The sequence below is a fragment of the Eremothecium gossypii genome, chromosome III, assembly GCF_000091025.4.
Source record: "Eremothecium gossypii ATCC 10895 chromosome III, complete sequence".
NCBI lineage: Eukaryota > Fungi > Ascomycota > Saccharomycetes > Saccharomycetales > Saccharomycetaceae > Eremothecium > Eremothecium gossypii.
In genome coordinates, this window is record NC_005784.3 from 503,738 (window position 1) to 519,412 (window position 15,675).

The window sequence follows — 15,675 nt, forward strand, 5'->3', positions numbered from 1 at the left end:
GGCGCGTCGAGTGCCGAGGGTTTCCGTGCTTGTGTGGTGCTACGCGCCCCTTTTGCCTGCCGGGGCGCTCTGCGCCAATCACCAGCAACGTAGCCCCTCGCGACGAAACACCACAGCGGGCTGCAGCGCCCGCGGCGCTCAGGAACAACGTTATCAGCCGCGCACAACAGCTACGGCCACGGAGTTTATGTATACAGTGCTAGATGCCCGGCACACGGCTATTGCATGCCTACTACGGATAACTCTAGGGTCCAGACCCTGCGTATGTGCAAATTGACGGGAATAGTGAGAACGCAGAGAGGGCTGTTGCGCGAGAGCACGAGCGTGCCTGACTCGCTGTCGTAGTGGCCGTTCAGCTGGACGTCGACGGTGATAGTCTCGAGGCCCCACCAGCACTTGCGCGCGGGCTTCTTCCAAAACAACAAGAGCTTCGTGTTTATCTCCGGGCGCGGCACGAGGTCGTAGAGCGAGGGCTCGCGCGGCGCGCGCGAGGACGAGCGGGTGCGCGAGGACGAGCGCGAGCGCACGTTGTCCGTGAAGGTGGAGAGGCGCGACTTGCGCTTCTGGTCACGTGACGGGGGAGCGGACGCGGCGTCCGGGGTCACGTGGTCCTCGTCGTAGCGGCGGCGCGCGGCGGCCACCTGGTCGCGGAACTCCTGCACGGTCTCGTTCATGAGGCGGCAGAGCGAGAGCGAGCTGATGACGGTCTTGCCGGGCTCCTGGGAGCGGTTGCCCCAGTCGGAGTGCTCGCGGAAGCCGCTGGCACACAACATGTCCATGAGATGCTGCTCGGCGGGGCCGAGCTGGTCGGGCTGGTGCTGCGCGTCCGGGCGGCGCACGCGGTTCGAGGAGTAGAGCCCCTTGAAAACCGAGCGTTGCTGACACAAGTGGCTGCCTGCAGCATTCTTTACTTGCGCCATCAATTGTTCCAGGAGGATATCCTGGCCCTCGCGGGAGCCGTCCTCCAGGGCCAGCGAGACCGAGGGCACGCAGTAGTAGTCCAGGTCCTCGCGCAAGACGATGATGGCGGGCTTTTCGTGCAAGATCTGGGACTCCGACATCGGCTGGCTCTGCGAGGGGGTGAGCCCGAGGAAGCCCTTGGGGCCTGCGTGCGGCGCGCGCCGCCCGAACTCGCCCACGGGGAAGTTCTCGAGGTCCCGCTGTGCCGTCGTGTACGTCTCCATGATGGACTCAAAGCACTTGGGCGGGAAGTTCGCGATGTACACCTCGTCCTCGGGCGTCAAGTTCGTGATGACCTGCCCTTCCCGGTTCATGAAGACGCCGCTCGGGAAAAAACAGAGCAACAATGACTCGGGGAGCGACATCAACTGCTCCCGCGTGATGTAGTAGTGCCGGCCCTGGATGTTCAAGTGTATGAGCGTGTTCTCGTCGTAGTAGTCAGGTTCGATTTGCTCTGTCATCAGCTGCGAGCCCCCCAGCTGCTGCTCAGGGGACACCTGCGTGATGATGCTCTGTGGCTGGCTCATAGTCCTATGCAGTCGCTGCACACAATTCTGCAAACCCACTCCGCTGCCCCGGTTCGTGCTCTGTTCGAGCTTTTGTGTTGCGGACTCAGTTATACGCTACTAAAAGGCATCGTTAAGTGGCACCTCCAAAATTTTCAGCGTGGTTTCTTTTCACCAGGTCATCCGCTACGCCAAGCGGGACGACCGCGACGGTATCCCCAGTCACTGGAGACAGGTACCCGGCGCGCGAAGCTGACCCCAGCTACCTGCACGGCCGGCGCCAAGGCACCTAGTGTGCCCTGCATGCTTGTCCTCGGCGGGGCTCAGCCCTAGTTGTCACCGTATTATCACTATAAACGAACGTAATATCATATATAAAGCCGTGGGCGCACCGTTCACGACCGCCCGGGTCTGCGGCCAGCATGCGCGAGCTTAGGGCTTGAAGGCTCAGGCCAACAGCTCGTGTAGCACGTTTCCTAATGATGACTTACGTTGTTTCAACCTTATCTACATTATCTGAAAACATAATTGAAGAAGACAACGCTGCTGATTGGAAACGAACTTGCGAAGCTGCATTAACGTATATGTCTACCTATAGCTCGTCGTCACTGTTGATCAGGTAATCGTCCTGGTCCGGGTCGCGCTTTTTGTTCTGGGCGTGGTTCCGGCCGCCGGCTGTGACCTTAGTGGGGGCGGAGACTGGCTCCGGGGGGAGCGGCTGCCAGCGCTTGCGCTCCACGTTTGGACCGTCGGGGCGGGCCGGGAGCGGGCCTGTAGAGGTGCGGCGGGGGGGCAGCCGGGGCGCAGGCTCGTCGTCGTGCTCGTCGTGCAACGAAACGCCGCGGAGCTGTTGCTCCGTGGGGTACGTCTCGTCGTCGCGGGCGCCGAAGGAGTTGAAGCGTTGTTGGCGCGCGCGGGGGGGCCCCGCACTGGCACGGGCGTCCGGGCCGTCCAGCTCCTCGTTGAAGTTCTTTTTGATGCCGTCCCACCACTTGCCGACCTTCTTCGACGTTTCCTGCAGCCCGCGGTTGAGAACGTCGATGAAGTCCTCGTCGTCCTCACTGCCGTAGCCGCCGTATTCGGAGCGCAGCCGTTGCTGTTTCCGCTGGAACTCCTCTTCGCGCTCTCTGATGCGTCTTTCACGGGCCGCGCGCTCCGCACGCAAGTCCTTTTTGTTGAACTGCTCGTCCAGCTGCCGGGCTAGCATCTCGTCCTGCTGCAACTGGCTGATTGGCACTGTCGCTTGCGCGGCTGGCGCCGCCTGCGTGGGCAGCGCGGCTTCCTCTTCAAAAGTAGGGTCAGACAAGAAAAGCAGCGCACTAAACGCTGGGTCTAGTATACCTTGCGATGCGATGATCACAGCCTTGACAATCTTCTCCTCCACGTTTGGGAACGCTGCCTTGAGCTCGCTGAGAATTGAGTTTTCCTTTGGAAGGGTCTGCTCTCTCTCCGCCGAAGGCTGGCTTTGGAGCTTCTGCCCCGTTCTAGCTTCGCTGTTCGCTGCTGGGTCTTCTGATGCTTTAGCATCACCGTCGCTTCCGGTGGTGGCACCTTGGTCTTCCGATGGCAAAACAGGCTTCGCTGGCGCTTCCTTGGGTCCATCTTCTATCTTGGTACTTGCCGAGCTGGCGCTTTGAAGTTCTCGCCCGCTATTTTTCGCTCCATCAGCATCAGTAGCCTTGCTGAGGGTAGTGTCAGGCACATTCTCGACCACAACCATCCTTGATATGCGTATTGCTCCTGGTTCCGTGGCTCGGTCAAAGTATGTGACTTACACTTGTCCGAGTCTTTCTCAGAGACAACGTGCAGCCTTCCCCAGTTGAGATTACATAATAAAGCATAGGCCGGGTAACAAAATATTTTGGTATATAAGCTCGAGCGAAACCCCCGGTTGTTGTGGATACTTGTGATTCTTGCCTATTAACCCCAGGAATCTAATGTTAAACCTCCGTCACTAATGGAGCTTCATGTCGCCTTTCTCTGGCCCTGGGAGTGTGGACAACGGAGGAATAGCGTTTTCCTGGGACTGGGATGCTTGTGTGCCCTGTTACAGCCCGCGCGGCTGCGGCTTGGGGCTCATCCCGGGCAGGTACATCTCGTACGACAGCGTAGCGGTCGCCATCACAGTCACGGTATCTACATAGTGTTCTTCATGGAGCGCAGCTTGGCCATCACATCGGCTCTGGCCCACGTCCGGTGCAGGTCGCCGACGCGTCTTCGGATCGTGGGGTCGTCGAGGCGCATGAAGGGGTTATACTCCGTTTCGTCCTGTAGCGTAAATTGCCCCGTAGTAACCGCATTCGCGTTTGCGAAGCTCTCCAAGCGATCAAAAGCGGGGTTATCCCCCTCCGACATGTAGATAGCCGAGCGGATAAAGTGCACATTGCCCTTGGTGTACTCGTGGCCGGGGTAGACTTTGGTAGCAGCATGGTCCTGCACATGCTCTAGTAGACGGCTGTTGAGTGCAGCGTCCATCTCCTCAGCAGTGCCCTCGAAGAACCGGCCACATCCCGCCGTGAACAACGTGTCGCCGGTGAAGAGGGCTTGCTGCCCGGTTTTTGTGTCCCGCATAAAGTAGCATATCGAATCCTGTGTATGGCAGGGCGTGCGGATACAGAGCACCTCGACGGAGTCGCCGAGCGTGTACTTTTGCAGGTGCTCTGGGATATCGGTGCTTACCGGCGAGGTGGTGGAGCCCGCAATCACCGGCACTGCAACACCCTCGCGTTTTAGAGCCGCTCTTATGGCCAAATTTCCGCCGGCGTGGTCGTAGTGGTGATGTGTGTTCACAATCGCACGGATCGACTGTTTCTCATCATGACTCAACGCTGGGAGTACCTCGAGCGCCTCTGCTGGGTCAATTAGCCACGAGGCCTTTTTATCCTGGGTGGAGACGAGATAGCTGTAGTTGACGCCCCCTGTGAGCCACCGCATTTTAATTGCTTTCACATGCATCTTTCTGAGCTGCCTGTACATAAAACTGCTGCTTCGGTGAGCTTTGCAGCATGCAGGACACATGTATATAAAAGTTAAGGAGCGAAGTTATCAGGATTAATTTGAATTGAAAGCGATGGCAACCTCGGTATCCGATGTAAGGATGTTCCATAGAAGCCACTGCAATGTGTTATGTAATTTTATACTGCTATGTTATAGATGCAAGTTTCACAGCTTCTGAAACTTCTCTTCAATCAAGTTCATCAACGTGTCGCTATACTTTTCGAGTAGCTTGTTTTGAGGTTCTATGATTGAGCTTATCAGCTTGATTTCATGGATTATGGCATCGTGCTCTGGTCCCGGAACATCTTCTGAAGAAAGATAGTCCCTGAACAGTTTTAGCTGTAACAATAGTGTTGGCTGGTGAAGGTCTTCATCGCCAATGCAGCTGCGCATGGAGCTGCAGTAATTTCCAGACTTGCTGGAAGAAAGCCCATAGCGCTGATTAGACATCCTGAATCTCGGAGAGCAGGCGGAGTCTGCCCTGCTATCTGGACACTTGTATGGCAATTTCACCGGTGAAACCGTTGTGTATTGCGTCCGCGGCGCGATGGTCTCGGGCCGCGCGGCCCTGGCGGACACAGGTTGCTCATCCAAGGATTCGCGAAGAGTCGAGTTGACCGATATGCCAGTGAGCGGAATGAAGAATTGGCGCTGTTCTAACAACTGGTCGCTCTGTGGCGCCCAGGAGAATATGCAGCCGTTCGAGGAAATAGAGAGCAACTTGCCATCGCGGGCAGGAACTAGCCCCACCACAGGCTCCGAATGTCCGAAGTACTGCTTCATTAGCTTACCTGTTGTAAAGTTGTAGCAGCGGAGGACTTTGTCAGCTGACGAGCACATAATCTCTTCCTGCTTGCAGTTGCGCAGGTTGAGGTACAAGTTGTCGATTATAACAGGATCATCTGTATCAGAGAGCAACTTCAAGTACCTGGACTTTTCCAATGCTTTGTCATATATCAATAGTTGCTTATCATTCGTGGAGATAAGGAATCTATCATCAAATAGGTGAATATTAATCGGTGCCGATTTGATGGAGAGGATCTTTTCTTTATAGATCAGAAGGTCATCGTCAGTGTATTCAAAGCGATATTTGGTAATGGACCGATCAGCGGATGCCACATAGACAACATTGTCGTCGTGTATCATCTTGATGACGTTCCCTTTGTTGTCGGAAAGTGTCTGCTGGAGCTCCCACCGCTCTTCTGTGCGGAGGAACACCTGGACAATGCGATCACGACCTATGCTGACTAGGACATCGACTTTAGTCTTCGTTCCTGTTTGTAGGCACACAATGTCATTTATCTTGGACGTGTGCGCCTTAGTATCAAGTACCTTTTTAGTTTTCGAGTTGGAGTATTCATAGATGAGCAAATCACCGTTGCCGGTGCCCACCGCAAGGGACACCGTACCTGCAGTGTTGAGGAACATCTCCGCAGCGCCGATTGAGCTCTCGGACCCAAGAGGGTAGGGTAGGTCAGGTTCGAGGCTCAAATCTAGCTCGGATATTTGCTCTCCATGCTCATCAAGTTTTTTGAAGCGACCCTCCCTGGACCAAAGAAGGGTTTCGCTAGTATATATCTTTTTATAACCGGCGATGTTGTTTAGGACTGGATATACCATAGGATAAGAGCATTGGTTGGCTATATCGTAAAATCCCAGACAGCCTTGAGTAGTGACATAAAGCAAGTGCGACTTGCTGAACTTTCTAACTGTAATTATTCCTTTCAAATTATTCTCTGCAATGTGCAGCAGCGGAGCCAATTGTGAATTTAAAAATGAGCAGTTCTTTATTACATTGCTATTGTTTGGGTGCCGAGGGGCCCCGCGTGGAGCCAATGCAGCTTCGGCAACCTTTAGTCGTTCATGGTTGCCCAAAATATACTCCAACGAGACGGCATGGATCTTTCCATCTGCAATGGTCCAGAGTGTATCATTATCGGCGTCTGCCAAGATACTGGTGACCTGCCCGTCAAGGCATGTCTCCAAGTTATGCACACTGGATAGGGTTCCGTTCTCGTATGAAACCATGATGTTCTTGTCAGTAAGCAAGAGCACACGGTTCTGGTCAAGCTGAGTGGCATCAATAAACGTCGCATTGATGAATTCCCGAAGGACAATGTTCTTTCCCTTTATTGAGGTCCGGGTTCGGGCAGGCTGGATCTTTCCGGTGCTCCCGGCCGGCGCCGGATAATCAATGCGCCATTCCTTGAGATGTCTAACACCATATGTTATAAATTTAGAGTTACACCAGAGTACGTCTGTGACAGATGATATGTTTTTATTGGTGCCTAGCAAAACAACGTTCGTGCTGGTCAACCGCCAAACGTGGAGGAAGCCGTCATTGATCTGCCCCAAGCTCATAAACACGCGTGAGTCAGACGGGTGGAACTTCAAGTTTGCAACACCGAAGGAGTGCTGCTGAATCACGAATACAGGAAAGTCATTCGAGTCCGGTGCCAAAGAGTAGACCAATATCCGTGGTTTGTGGCCTAGCTCTCCGACAATCATGTAGCGCCCATCCTGTGAAAGGTTGAGACATGATATGGTCTTGATGCGGTTCTTCACTTTCGAGGGCGACAACCGTGCAGGCGTGAGGTCCGACGAGCTGCTGAACGAGACCTTGTCTGGGTTGTCGTTCTCGTGCCAGCTGCCCGTTTTTACAAGGATTGACTGGTCTTGCTTGCAGAGCCCGTACAGGTCCTTGGCAACGTTCGCAGACTGGGCGCTTTCCTCATGCTGGACCGCAGAGTATGCACAAAAGAATCTTTGTGAACATATCTTCACCGTTGGACGGCTGGCCTCCGCATCCTCCGCCCCGCCTAGCTTTTCCACGCCCTCCAAACTATCCATCGAGGAACCAGCCGACGGCGGGCCATCTTGCATTCTAATATCCGATACTACCACCCCTCCGCTGGCCACATATGCAACCTTCGAACCCACGTGGCAGAAACATGACTTGGAATTAGTGGAGGTCCCGAATATCTTCTCGATATCCAAGTTCTCAAAAGTAATTTGGTCTTTCTCCTGCATCCGGATGATTTTCGCTGCACTTCGCTTCGCTGTACTACTGCTCTATGGATAATGCCTCGGAGTGAGTTGTAACACTTAATGGCACAACAGTGGGAATTTCCTTTTTACATGTGCGAGTTTGTCCCCTGGAGCCTGTAGTCTGTCGGATATCGACAGGCCATCTCCGTGCGACGGGGCGCAGATATTCTTGGAAGTTAGCGGAATTCGAGTACCTACGTAATGTAATATCGAATACAAAGAAATATTGTGCCGGCCGCATCGATATACCGGCAATCGGCATACCGTATGTGGACAGTTTATTTGACACATTAGGTATTGCAGATAGCATCCAGACAGCGATCCATGGTTACTTAATGTGTAAGGATTTGATATTTGCATTTTTTCACCTAAAGTTTAAGCCACCTCAAGGTAATTCAGGTTCATCGACAGCGCCAGTAAGTGATGATTAATTGGCGTTCTATCTGATTTGAGAATCTATTTTTGATTAATTAGGTTGCCGTATTCTATGTTTCGTTTAATTTAGTATCATTACTACTTCCTATACAGGTAGATCAATTATTAGAGGCAATATCAAAGAAGTCCCATATTACTGAGGAGAACAGGGAACAGCCTGGAGAAAGAATGCCGCAGACGTACAGATACACGCTGGAAAATCAGCTTGCCCAGTGAGTGCTCGAACAGCCGATAAGAGTATTGACAGTGGTAGCGTGCAAGAGTCAACGACAAAATGAACAGAACATCATACTTCGGGCGCGAGATGTTGAAGCTCGACTTGGTCCGCCCGTGGACCTTTTTTGAAGAAGTTGCGCCAGGATCCCACGGCGGCCTTGCGCGACGCAGCAGGGACTGGTCTCCAGCGCGCCAGCAGCAGGGAGCTTGTCACCACGCTCACAGAGCTCATCGCCATACCCGCGGCGGCAGCCATGGGCGGCAATTGTATGCCCCACGGAATGAGGACGCCCATGCTGACTGGGAGCATGAGAGAATTGTACAGGACTGCCCAGAAAATGTTCAGCTTGACGCGGTTAAACGTGGCGCGCGCGAGATCGATGGCATACAGAATGCGGGTTAGCGGCGGCGCCGAGGAATGGTCCAAAACCACGATTCCGGCGGCGTCCGCAACGATGTCACTGTTGCCGGACAGCGAAATACCGAGGTCGCTTTCAGCGAGTGCCACAGAGTCGTTGATGCCGTCTCCGATAAAGGCAACATAGTCGTACTTTTGCCGCAGCTGCCGCAAAACGTCGCACTTGCCCTCTGGTAAACGTTCACTGAAAACATTGTTGAGCGGGATTCCAAGAGCGTGCGATACATGCATCGCCGCCTCGTGGTTGTCGCCAGTAACCATTCCGACGTAGTGGCCGCGGGAAAGGAGCGCCTGGACCACTTCGTACGCGTCCTCACGTAGGGAGTCAGAAAGGTCAAAGCGTCCCAGTAGAACATCGTTCACAGCAACAAAGGACGCAGTGGAACCGGAAAACTTCGATGGCCCTTCGGGCAGCAAGCGTGCACTGCCGATGGTGATCCTATGCTCCACGCCGTCTAGTTGCAAAACACAGCGCACACCTAGGCCCACAAGGACCTCGTGATTTAGCACAACAATGCGCGCGACGGCCTCCGGCGAAGCGTATGGTTCGGCATATGTAACGATCGCACGTGCAATCGGATGCTCGCTGAGGCGCTCCGCGGCGCAAACCAGGGCCCACTGGTCCGGAGTCAGTGCCTTGGACTCTGAGGTGAAGTTGTGTACAGTCAACTTGCCGGTGGTCAGCGTGCCCGTTTTATCAAACAAAATCGCCTGCACAGCAGCGGCGGTTTCTATCACGTCGCCGCCCTTGAACAGTAGTCCGCGTTCAGCGCCGAGCCCCGTCCCGACCATGATAGCGGTGGGCGCTGCAAGCCCCAGCGGACACGGACAGGCCACCACGATCACGGTAATCGCGATACGCGAGCAGACGTACAGTCGGTTGGAGTTGTTGAAGATGGATGGCGGCGTCGCCAAAAGCGTGCAGATGAGCATCCAGCATACGAAAGTCAGCAACGCCAGGATCAGCACGCTGGGAATGAACCACGAGGCCAGGAAGTCCGCGTAGCGCTGGATCGGTGCCTTCGCGAGCTGTGCCTGCTTCATCGCAGCAACGATGCCCGCCAGGCGTGTCTCCTCGCCCACCAGGTCCGCGCGGTACAGGAACCCTGCCGCGCCGTTCACAGAGCCGCAGAGCACCCTGCTGCCGGGGTACTTGGGCACCAGCGTCGACTCCCCCGTCATCAGCGACTCGTCCACCTCCGCCTCGCCCTCCAGCACTGTGCCGTCCGCCGGCAGCTTCGTGCCCGGCCTCATCACCACCACGTCGCCCGCCTGCAGCAGCTCCACCTCCACCTCGCGGTCGCTGCCCGACTCGCGGATCGTGCACATGCTGGGCGCGCTCGACACCATCCGCGCCAGCGAGTCCGCCGCGCGCGCGCGCGCGCGGCTCTCCAGCAGCTTGCCCACACAGATGAACGCCACCAGCATCACCGTCGTGTCCAGGAACGTGCTGGGCGGGTCCGCGCTCCCCAGCCACACCCCCCGGCAGATCGTCGCGACCGAGAACAGGTACGTCACCCCTGAGGACAGCGCTACCAGCGTGTCCATCGTCCCCCGTCCGTGCCGCAGCGCGCCCAGTCCCCGCAGAAACGGCCGCCCCGCCGTTGCCAGCACGCCGCTCGCCACCGCCAGCCCGGCCACGTCCCGCCAGAACAGCCCCGCCAGCGGCGTGGGCCCCAGCGCCTCCTCCAGCGGGGCCACCATGTAAAGTCCCATCATCACCGCCGCCGCGGCCCACGCCTGCGCCGCCCGCCGCCGCCACTGCGCCGTCTCCTCTGCCCGCGCGAGCCGCCGCACCTGCTCCTCCCGCGCACATCCGCCCACCCGCGCCTCGAACCCGCAGTCCTCGATCGTCTCCACGATCTGCCGCAGCCCCACCCGCTTGCGCTCGTACTCCACCCGACACTCCTCCGTCACCAACGAGACCTCCGCGTTCACCACTCCGTCCACCGCCCGGACCGCTTCGTCCACCGTCTTCACGCACGCCGCGCAGGTCATTCCGCGCACCGATAGCACTGCCGTAGTCCCCGCCATGCTTCCGTTGCCCATCCGAGCCATCTCTGCCTCAAGCCCTGTTACCTCCATCGCTTTATATCGCGCATCAGCTGGTTGCACCTCTCTTCAGAAGAGCATTGGTCAGTCAGCCGTCGTTATATGGACACAAATATTTTCCAGGGTGCAGTAAGGCATTACTTACATAATGAGTTCTAGAGAGTGAGTAACAGTCAGCGGTAGCCATGTTTTATTGGTAACTTTACAGATTAGATGTCTATAGCACAGGACGGCCTATTTCTTGTAGCCCCCGTTCTTCGTCAGGTCGACACCCTTCTTGATGAGCTCGCGCTCGAGCTTCAAGCGCTGGAGCTCCTGCCAGCGGGCCAGCTGGGCCTGCTTGTGCAGGTCGAAGCCGAAGACCTTGGGTACATAGCGCTTGGTGGGGTGCTTGGGCACGACCTCCGGGAAGGCCTGCAGGAACATGCCGGGGAAGCTGGTGCCGAAGTAGGCGCCGTCGATGCTGCTGTGGCGCGAGGACTTGGGGATGTAGAGGTCCTCGCACGAGGGGCAGTAGAGCTTGACGCAGTCGATGCCGGGCACGTCGTGCAGGCCGACGGGCAGCAGCGGCTGGAAGTTGCAGTGCACGCGGGGGCAGCGGCAGAAATCCGCGTCGCGGTACTTCTGCAGCATCTTCTGCAGGCCCTTGATGGTGATGATGTAGCGCGCGTGGATCAGTCCGTACAGCTTGCGCGCGTCTGCCTCGAGCTGCGTGAGCTTGGTGCGCGACATGGCCTCCAGCGTCGTGTCGTCGAGCTCGTCCACCATGTACTGGATCACCTGCGTGAACTTGCTGACGGTCTTCTGCAGATTGATCAGGTTGAAGCGGTCCGTGATGTACTCCGTGTCGACGTCGCAGAAGTACTCGTGGCCCTTCTTGCCGAGGAAGAGGTCGATCCAGAGCTCCACATAGTCGCTCGACCCGGTGGAATTGGTCTCTACTGCGTCTGCCATCTCGACGTCCGCAGTCTCCGCGGTCCCGTGCTCTTCTAAGCGCCTTTCAGACATTGCCGCACGTTTGCCAGAGCGATGGAGGTTCTCTCGCAGGTCTGATGGCTGCTAGCATCGAGTGGAAAACACTGTGCATGGCCGGCTTTTCATGCGTCCGTTTTTGCTGGAAAATTTCAGCCTCTTCCCACCAGAGCTCGAACGGTAGCAGCAGCAAGCAGGTACTGGCGGGCGTGGGACGTTAGATGAAGCTGCTGAAGTACCCGAGACAGCTGCATGACGGGCAACTGCTCGCGGGCTGCGTGGTTGGCGGCCTGCTGGTGGTTGTGGGGCGAGACAGGATATCTGCGTACGACTGCGGGAAGCTGCAGGCGGCCGCGCGGGGCGAGCTGGCGGTGCGGGAGGTGAGCGCGGAGGTGGAGCTGCAGGTGGAAGTTGGGGAGGATGCGCTGCGGTACGTGGCCGGGGGCGAGGGCGAACTGGTCGTGGCGGGGGACCGGCAGATCTGGGCTGCGGGCGCTGACTGGCGGTCTGCGGGGCGGGGGACGCGGTTCCTCACGGTGGCGCAGCTGGCGGGCGGGGCGTGCGTGACGGATGTGAAGGCGGACGGGGCGGGGCTGGTGTTCGTGAGCGTGAGCGGGAAGGACGAGGTGTGGTTGTATGCGACGGGCGCGTGGGAGCGCGTGGGCGTGGTGACGTTGGCGGCGAAGCCGGTGACGCTGGTGGTGGACCCGCTGGGCGAGCTGCTAACCGTGGTGCTGCAGAACCGGTCGGTCGCGGTCTACCAGTACAACCGGCAGGGCGCGGTGCGCATGCACCAGCAGCTGCCGCAGTACGTGCAGACGAACCCGCTGCGCTACAGCATCACGATGTCGCCGCAGGGGGACCTGCTTCCGCTAGTGAATTCGATCAAGAACGGGCTGCCGTCGGCGCAGCTGCTGGACCGCACGGCAGGCTTTTCTGTGCAGTCTACGCTGGTGGGATACGTCGACAAGTGCAAAATACTAAGATTCTCGCCGCGTCTGTACGAGAAGCCGAATAAGGATAAGCCGCCCACGCAGTACAATCTGCTGGCGTCTTCGGGCAACGAGGACGGCAGCGTAATTGTGTGGAACACGAAGCGTACGAAGCCGCTGTTGAACGCCGCGAAGGTGACCGACACTTTCATCAACGACGTCCAGTGGTCGCGCGACGGGACCGGGCTCTTCGCGATCAGCAACGACGGGTACCTCTTCATCTTTGCGTTCCACGAGGTGGAGCTTGGGCGGCTGCTCGACGACGCCGAGCTCGAAAAGCTGCGCCAGAGCGTCCCACGGCTGGAACCGCTGCCGCCACCGACGCCGAAGTCGCTGGCCAAGAGCGAGGCGAAGCCGCAGCAGGACACCAAGCCCGATGCAAAATCGAGCGCGAACAGCGTCTCTGCCAAGACAGGCAAGAAGAAAATCGCGCCGACCGTCATCACCAGCACGTCGATGGAGTTCAACGAGCCATCGTACACTGTTCCGAAGGATCTCAAGCGGCGGCCCAAGCAGGAGACCCAAACGAACGGGACCACCACCAAGCGCCCCAAACGCGACGTCGAGCCGATGGACTTTTTGGACACCAACCTACTAATTCCTAATATATCTTTTTCGAAAGCACGGTTGGCCACTCCCAAGGTTCGCATGAACTTCCAGTACTGCAACACACTGCAGCAGAACCTGGTAATGGAGGTAAAAAACGGTACGGGCAGCGAGCAAAAGCCCACCTCAATAACGTTGACGTTAAAAGACAAGGAGAAGGACATGGTCCTGTTCCAGGACTTCACCCCGCGGTTCGTCACCATCTGCACATGTGGTCATTCCTTTTGGGCCTGCTGCACCGAGGAAGGCATCGTGTATGTCTATTCGAATACCGGCAAGAAGTTGCTGCCCCCTATGATTATGGGCGTGCCGGTAAGTTTCCTGGAGGGCTGCGGGGACTATCTTCTCTGTGTTACAAGCATGGGGCAATTATTCTGCTGGAACGTTAAAGAGGGCAAACTTAAGTTCCCCGTGAACACCATATATCCGCTACTAAACCCCAGCATCAGATACTCAGATGACGTCCTGACCCGTGCGGAAAATATCACCATGTGCACGACTACGGAAAATGGCATTCCTCTTGTTACTCTAAGCAATGGTGACGGGTACATGTTCGACCCAGACATGGAGATATGGCTTCTCATTAACGATTCCTGGTGGGCATATGGATCCCAATACTGGGACTTTACTAATACCAGCCATGCGGGCAGCTCTGCAGCAGCTGGTAATGACAAGGAGGACAAGAAGAACAAATACTGGAACGCAGACGCCGAGTATCTGATCGAAGAGGTGAAGAAAAACAAAAAGAGTGTAGTAAACTACCTTGAATCGAAGACGAACGACGAAATGACCCGCAAGGGTCTGATCCGGAACCTGCAACGATTTGCAAAGACAATTCTAATGAAGGAAGGGTTCGAAAACCTGGAGGATATCGTCACGCTTTCTCATTTGGAAAATAGACTGCTGGTAGCCCTAAAACTTAACGAGACAAATGAATTTACCAAATTATTGAAAGTCTATTGCATCAGCCTAGCAGAAATGGGCTTCAAAAATAGATTGGATGATGTGCTGAGCTGGCTGTATAACGATGGAGAATACAAGGTTGGCACAATAGCTAACGAGAAGCGGGAGGAACTGCTGAAGCAGATATTGGTTGCATGTGCTGATATCCGGCAGGTCCAAAGAGTGACAACCAGTTACGCATCTGCTCTTGGTCTTCTTGATGTATCTTTATAATTATTGCTAGTCTATAGACAAAGTTGGAATCTGAATATAACTAATAACCCATTATCGCTCTGACTTCTGCCAGGGTTTTAGCAGCTATGGCACCTGCTCGCTCAGCCCCATTGCGCTCAACCTCGTATATGTATGATTTATCATTCATATAGCGGGCAAACTCCTCTCTGGGCCCCCTCAGCTCAGCTACTAGGATGTCTGTAACATAGTTTTTAAAAGTTGCGTGGTCCTTAAATCCAGCAATATCTGCCTCCACCGCCGCGATAGTCTTCTTCTGGATGCCAGCTACGATGTTAATCAGATTAGATACACCAGGGCGGCCCTCTGGGTCATACTTAAACTCATGGCCAATCGAATCAGTGACCGCGCTCCTGATCTTCCGCCTGATGGCATCCGGCTCGTCTGTGACACATATGCACGAATTTTGGTTAGCGTCGCTTTTAGACATCTTCTTCAGGGGGTTCTGAAGGCTCAGCACCTTCCTGGTGGGTGTCAGCAGCGTAGTGGGCTCGCGGAAGTACCGTGTCTTATAAGTGCTGTTGAATGCCTGCGCCAGCTGGCGCGTCAACTCCAGCTGCTGCACCTGGTCTTCGCCCACCGGGATATGCGTAGACTTGTATAGCAGAACATCGGCGGCTTGCAGCACGGGGTACGTGAACAGCCCCAGTTTTACAGCTCCGACTTTCTCCGAGCTGGTGTCCTTAATGTTGGCCTTGGTCTTCCACTGTGTCATCCGGTTCAGCGCGCCCATCGAAGTCAGCGTCGACAAGTACCAGCAGAGCTCTGCATGCTCCGGCACTTGCGACTGATGGAAGAGAATGGACTTGGTAGGGTCTATGCCAACAGCAAGCAGAGATGCAATGGCTTCATGTCTCATCTGGCGAAATGCATTGCCGTCAGGCTTCGGGATGGTGATGGCATGCAGGTCCGCCGTCCCGAAGATACACTTCCCACCCGCTGGTGCATCCTCGGAGAGCTCTGTCCATACACGGACAGCTCCGAGGTAATTTCCCAGATGGAATTTTCCCGTTGGTTGTATGAGACTGAAGACGACGGCACCATCAGGCAACTTCAACGACCTGTTGGCGTAATCTATATTCTGTATCGTACTAGCTTTCCTCACGAACTGCCGTAGCCCCGAACCGCACTTGATCTGCATCGTGATGCCCGAGGAACTGATTAAATTACTCAAGTCTTTGTATCTCACCATTAGATTGTCACAGGCTGAAAAATTGGCAATACATGCTCAAGATTCGTCAGCCTATCCAACGTGATGATTATTCTCGGTAAGTACAGT

The 15,675-nt window shown here is 55.9% G+C and overlaps 8 protein-coding genes and 2 non-coding genes across 10 annotated transcripts; 3 read left to right on the forward strand and 7 right to left on the reverse strand.

Annotated features, from left to right (window-relative positions):
• Positions 1-218: 218 nt before the first annotated feature.
• Positions 219-1,487, reverse strand: WHI2 (Whi2p; the record flags this gene model as incomplete). Its single annotated transcript, NM_208837.1, has 1 exon — positions 219-1,487. One exon carries the CDS (start codon positions 1,485-1,487, stop codon positions 219-221), a length of 1,269 nt encoding a protein of 422 aa, NP_983484.1.
• Positions 1,488-1,943: 456 nt separating this feature from the next.
• Positions 1,944-2,004, forward strand: AGOS_AgSNR62. Its single transcript, NR_149407.1, has one exon. It is a non-coding gene; the product is annotated as an AgSNR62 (small nuclear RNA).
• A 54-nt stretch (positions 2,005-2,058) lies between these two features.
• On the reverse strand, positions 2,059-3,186 carry CUE5 (ubiquitin-binding protein CUE5; the record flags this gene model as incomplete). The annotated part of the gene is made up of 1 exon (NM_208838.1): positions 2,059-3,186. One exon carries the CDS (start codon positions 3,184-3,186, stop codon positions 2,059-2,061), a length of 1,128 nt encoding a protein of 375 aa, NP_983485.1.
• Positions 3,187-3,395: 209 nt separating this feature from the next.
• AGOS_AgSNR9 lies at positions 3,396-3,479 on the forward strand. The gene has a single exon (NR_149435.1). It is a non-coding gene; the product is annotated as an AgSNR9 (small nuclear RNA).
• Positions 3,480-3,602: 123 nt separating this feature from the next.
• GLO4 (hydroxyacylglutathione hydrolase GLO4) lies at positions 3,603-4,484 on the reverse strand (the record flags this gene model as incomplete). Its single annotated transcript, NM_208839.1, has 1 exon — positions 3,603-4,484. One exon carries the CDS (start codon positions 4,482-4,484, stop codon positions 3,603-3,605), a length of 882 nt encoding a protein of 293 aa, NP_983486.1.
• Positions 4,485-4,628: 144 nt separating this feature from the next.
• Positions 4,629-7,493, reverse strand: AGOS_ACR085C (ACR085Cp; the record flags this gene model as incomplete). The annotated part of the gene is made up of 1 exon (NM_208840.1): positions 4,629-7,493. One exon carries the CDS (start codon positions 7,491-7,493, stop codon positions 4,629-4,631), a length of 2,865 nt encoding a protein of 954 aa, NP_983487.1.
• Positions 7,494-8,232: 739 nt separating this feature from the next.
• On the reverse strand, positions 8,233-10,665 carry CCC2 (Cu(2+)-transporting P-type ATPase CCC2; the record flags this gene model as incomplete). The annotated part of the gene is made up of 1 exon (NM_208841.2): positions 8,233-10,665. One exon carries the CDS (start codon positions 10,663-10,665, stop codon positions 8,233-8,235), a length of 2,433 nt encoding a protein of 810 aa, NP_983488.2.
• A 201-nt stretch (positions 10,666-10,866) lies between these two features.
• Positions 10,867-11,640, reverse strand: CKB2 (casein kinase 2 regulatory subunit CKB2; the record flags this gene model as incomplete). Its single annotated transcript, NM_208842.1, has 1 exon — positions 10,867-11,640. One exon carries the CDS (start codon positions 11,638-11,640, stop codon positions 10,867-10,869), a length of 774 nt encoding a protein of 257 aa, NP_983489.1.
• Positions 11,641-11,825: 185 nt separating this feature from the next.
• On the forward strand, positions 11,826-14,378 carry HIR2 (Hir2p; the record flags this gene model as incomplete). Its single annotated transcript, NM_208843.2, has 1 exon — positions 11,826-14,378. The coding sequence occupies one exon, from the start codon at positions 11,826-11,828 to the stop codon at positions 14,376-14,378; it is 2,553 nt and encodes an 850-aa protein (NP_983490.2).
• Positions 14,379-14,418: 40 nt separating this feature from the next.
• MSW1 (tryptophan--tRNA ligase MSW1) lies at positions 14,419-15,588 on the reverse strand (the record flags this gene model as incomplete). The annotated part of the gene is made up of 1 exon (NM_208844.1): positions 14,419-15,588. One exon carries the CDS (start codon positions 15,586-15,588, stop codon positions 14,419-14,421), a length of 1,170 nt encoding a protein of 389 aa, NP_983491.1.
• Positions 15,589-15,675: the final 87 nt, after the last annotated feature.